The sequence below is a fragment of the Chinchilla lanigera genome, unplaced genomic scaffold (assembly GCF_000276665.1).
Source record: "Chinchilla lanigera isolate Chin_1 unplaced genomic scaffold, ChiLan1.0 scaffold00063, whole genome shotgun sequence".
Taxonomy (NCBI): Eukaryota; Metazoa; Chordata; class Mammalia; order Rodentia; family Chinchillidae; genus Chinchilla; species Chinchilla lanigera.
Window position 1 is genome coordinate 7,683,881 of NW_004955464.1, and position 4,635 is coordinate 7,688,515.

The 4,635-nt window shown below is 35.7% G+C and overlaps 1 protein-coding gene across 4 annotated transcripts in view; it reads left to right on the top strand.

Moving 5' to 3' along the window:
• The window catches only part of Eps15 (epidermal growth factor receptor pathway substrate 15), a gene marked incomplete at its 5' end in the record, with an annotated part of 118,529 nt that extends 114,311 nt beyond the window's left edge, over positions 1 to 4,218 (top strand). For 3 of the 4 annotated variants that reach the window (XM_013521700.1, XM_013521701.1, XM_005398604.2), the window contains 1 exon segment: positions 1,655 to 4,218. In XM_013521700.1, the coding sequence (XP_013377154.1) occupies positions 1,655 to 1,801 (147 nt within the window). 4 annotated transcript variants of the gene reach the window in all.
• Between the last annotated feature and the right edge of the window lie 417 nt (positions 4,219 to 4,635).

The following is a 4,635-nucleotide window of genomic DNA, read 5'->3' on the forward strand; positions in this document are numbered from 1 at the left end:
AAAAAAAAAAAAAAAAAAAAAAAAAAATCCTAAATGTTAAAAAAGAAAATTAAAATACAAGATCTTAGATGTGGGGCAGCCAACTATGGAACCGTCACTCTGGAGGGACATAACACTGTGTTATACATTCCACTGTTACTCAGGTTGTTTTGGTTTTTAATAAAATTCTTAGAGTAGCTAACAAAGTCTCATTTTTTCCAGTTTTTTTGTTTTTCAGCAAAATGGTTGCATCATTGCCCACTCTATAACACATGTTATTTCCTTGATTTTGGAAATAGGTGACCCTGGCCCCAATCTGCCTGGCTCCTTCCTTGTGTAGCACAGTATTGGGTCTCTCAGCAAGACGCTTTATTCCTGCCACTGCTTGTAGTTAGCAGATGGACAAGAATCTGCTTGCAGTGGACGCAGCTGCAATACAAGGCTTTTGCATCTGTGCTCGAAATGCCAGCAGCTTCTGCAGAATGGAAAGGAGTAAAATAGAAGCCAGTATTTTGAATGTTATACAACTAGACTATCACTAACTGTATAATATAATACAACTAAAATTATTCTGACTTAACTTCCATTTCAGATGGAATTTGAGCTGTTTCAAGCAGAGAATCAAGAATTGGCCTTCTTAAGAGATTATAATACTCTTAGTGTAAAATCCTCCGGCATTTTGTAACACTTCATATCTTAAGTATAGTTTCAGCAAGTCTCAACTTGGTTGAAAATGAGTCTTGAACAATAACTGAGGCATTTTGCTTTTTCATATTCCCGTATCTCAATATAGTGTAATATAAAGCAGCTTACAATAAAAAAAATGCTCCTTTTTTCATTGTAAAAGAGCTCATAACTTTTGTTAAGTTTCACAGGTCCTCTAATTCTGTAGAGGAAAAACTGCCATTTTCAGGAAGTCTGACAAGTTTCTTTCATCCTTTTATGGGCCTGCTCTATGTAGCAAGATTTAAAACCAAGAAGTGCGTATAGTTTCTGCCAAGCTAGCTGTTTTTTGGATAAAACTATTTCCCTGATCTAATAATCACCAGTATTAAGGTTTTTAAAAAACTGAGTCAAAAAAATCTGCCAAACGTTTCAGAATGCTTTTGTTAAAAAAAAAATGATTCAGTTCACATCTTGCTTAGTATAGTCAATACTCGTAGAGACTTTTTTATTCATAGTTTTACTATACCTGAAAGGTTAAGATATGGTGGGAAATCATAAAAGAATAACATAAAAGAATAACAAAATCTAATAAACATTAGATTAAAAAGTCTATAACCCTCTCCTGTTTCTAGATCTCATAATCTACCTAAATATTTCTACTTTTAAATTGATGTTTTATATGTTGACTATCTGTAGACTACATTAATTTTTAAAAATAAGCCAGTTTATGAGCTGTTTAAAACTAAACATGTTTAGCCACACGTGATGGTGCACACTTGTAATCACAGCACTCAGGTGGCTGAGGCAGGATTGCTGCAAATTCAAAGCCAACCTGAACTACACAGCAAGACCCTGCCCTCCTCAAATGTTTTCGAGGGAACAAAGACCAGTAAAAAGAGTGTTCCCAGTGTCCTTCAAAGACAAAAGTAGTGAGTGCTCTTTTATAAAAACGGTTTTCTCTTTTCCTTTTGTTTTACTTGTTCATTTTTTTCTGTCCTTTAAATGGCAGTATCCCTCTGAAGAAGATATGATTGAATGGGCCAAGAGGGAGAGTGAGAGAGAGGAAGAGCAGAGGCTTGCCCGGCTGAACCAGCAAGAACAAGAAGACTTAGAACTGGCTATTGCACTCAGCAAATCTGAGATATCAGAAGCATGAAGAATTCTCTTGTCCTTTGTCAACAATACGATATTCGTCTTCCTGAATATTGAAGCTATTTACCATGTATATCAAACTACCTATGAGCATGGGAATATAAAGGGTTTAAATTCCTGTAAATGTGACAAAAGTCTAGGTTTTTTGGTTCTAACTCTTTTGCAGATTTGTCTCATTTTATTTTTTCCTTGAAAAGCAGTAAATCAGATAAGACCGCTTCACCTAGGCCCCTGTCCGGTGCGCATTTACTGTGAGCTTCTGCCTGCCTCTGCTACTTCACTGTGCAGCCATAGCACCAAGCTTCTGTGTTTGCCCCGCGCTAGCCTTGACCTGTAGTTCTTCTGATGGGAGCCTGTGAGGTTCTTCCAGTCTGCAGTATTCTCCCCTGCTTTGAGTGGTTGAAGGAGGGGAAGGAAAGAACCTATTTCTTTATGATTGGTACAAATTGGCTGGTCTAAAGTGCATTTTTAAATGCCCCTGTAGTAAAAATACTATTTTATTTGCTTTTTAGAGACAAAGAAAAATATTTTGCATAGATCAACTCCACGACTGGAAAAGATGCTTTGGGTTGAACCATTTTAACTTGAGAGCGAAATTTTTCCAAAATAAAAACAGTAAAGCTTCATGTGTGAAATACATTTTTAAAAACAATTTTCTCTGGGTTTAAAAAATCTTGTACCAACAGATACCTCTCCTTGTGTTTGTTAATTAGCAAAGTCAATTTCTTATGAATAAGATTTGTAAGAAAACATTCACTTTAAGTGCCAGCAGAGAAACTTTATCACTTAAAATACACTTATCAGCATGTGAGGAAAAGTCTTAACACACAGCCATTCTGCCTTTGCTTGGGCACTGTCCTTTTTAGTTTGTGATAGGTTTACTCTTGTACTTTTGCAGAAGGAACTTCAGCAAGCTAGAACTGGAAGGTACCTTAATTTTTCTTTTCTTTTCTTTTTCTTTCTTGTTTAATGAAGGCTCAACTACTTGAAATACAAAAACTCACGGAACACAAATGGAAAAGTGACATGTATTAGATCATACTGCTTTTTATTCATCTTTGTGGTTTAAATTAGTTTATTTACTCTCCATGTTTTTCACCTATAAAATTGACAAACTGGCAAAAAAATTCTTTTAATTGGGAAAGAAAAGAACCCCCAAAATATCAAAATTTTTCATGTGTTAAAAACCCCATTCACAGACAAGCCCAGACGTAACAGAAAGCTGAATTTGAGATTGTGAAGTAGTCTGTAAATTGTACTCTTACTTGTAAACATGTGTCACTGACTTAGATGATTTACTAAATACCAGGATAAAGAAAAATGCTCCTCAAAACTAATTAAAGTTCTCTGGGGTCATAAGTCAAAATGGTATTGATAAATATTAACAGACTAAGTTATTGCCTAGCCTATAAATAAATTCAAAATACCTAATTTCATCTTGAGGTGGTGCTTTTTTCTTTTACACACAATTGGACAGCTGGCATTTAAAACCCAACTTAAACCACTTGCTTACACTGCTAGTACCTTTTCTACTTTTGTAAATGGAAACATTGCAGCATAAAAAATCAAACATACAAAGCAAGGGTTGAATCATAATCAGCAAGGGTTTAATTTTGATAAACGAATTCAGTGACCTGAGGATTTACTGCACACGCTGATTGAGAAGGTAGCATTGGCAGCTGTGATAGGCTGTATTTTCTGGGATTTGTTTTCCTTCCCCTTACTCTTCAGGAAAAAGGTAAGTTGACTTGAACAACTTTCTTTTGCACTGGGAAAGTGAACAAATATTTGAAATGCTTTTAAAAAAAATTTTTTTAATTAAAAAAACTCTGGAAAATATTAAATGTCTGTAACTTATAAACACCAACTTTTGATGTAATAAGTATACCCTAATCTTAATGTATGTTTAACTGGATTATAGATTCTTATCTTTTGTTAAAATATGTATACTCAGTGGACCAATATAATATTAAAGTATGTATATATTATATAAATATATATCTATATCTCCACATGTGCTTGTGTAGGATGAATGTCGTAGAGTCCTTTGTGATATGTTGTTGACCCTGGCCTCGGGGCCTGCTCTTGAAAAGGACAGATGTGTGTTGCCGAAAGCTCAGTGGCTCTGCCTAGAAAGTTTTAACCATCTTCTACCAGTTCAACTTTATTTGGGCTCTCTTTATAGAATTTTCTCTTTACTTTTCAAACTTCCAAATTATAGGTTGTAATTATGAAAATTAAATAAACTTTAAATAATAATAAAGCATACTATCCATATATCCAGTTTGCACTGGAGTTTTTCAGTCCTCTGATTATGTCTGCTGTACAAGGAGGAGTAGGTGTGCAGTCAGCACATATTAGTGTGTCTAAAATGTGTGGGACAGTACCTGGTAGAGAATAAATAATATGCATCAAATCTCACTTTTACTTATTTTGTCCTATGTTTGTGAAAGTTAGGAAATATATATACAGAGACAGAGTCTGGGCCGGGCATGGTGGTGCACACCTGTAATCCTTGCACTCGGGAGGCTGAGGCAGGAGGATTGCTTCGAGTTCAAGGCCAGCCTGGGCTACAAAGTGAACTCAAGGCCAGCCTGAACTGCATAGCGAGACCCTGTCTCAAAAAGAGACAGAGCCTGAAACATACGGCTTTGTCTGCATCTGTTGACATGGAGTCTTGGGAGGCATAGTGATCTAATAAGGTCATCTGTTCCTGGGTTTCATCTGTTCCTGGGTTTGAATCCCAGGCATTTTTGAGAAAGTGATGGAAAAGTTACTTTGGGAAAGTTATTTAGCCTTCCTGAACTTCCTGTTCCTCATCTAATAAATACCTTCACA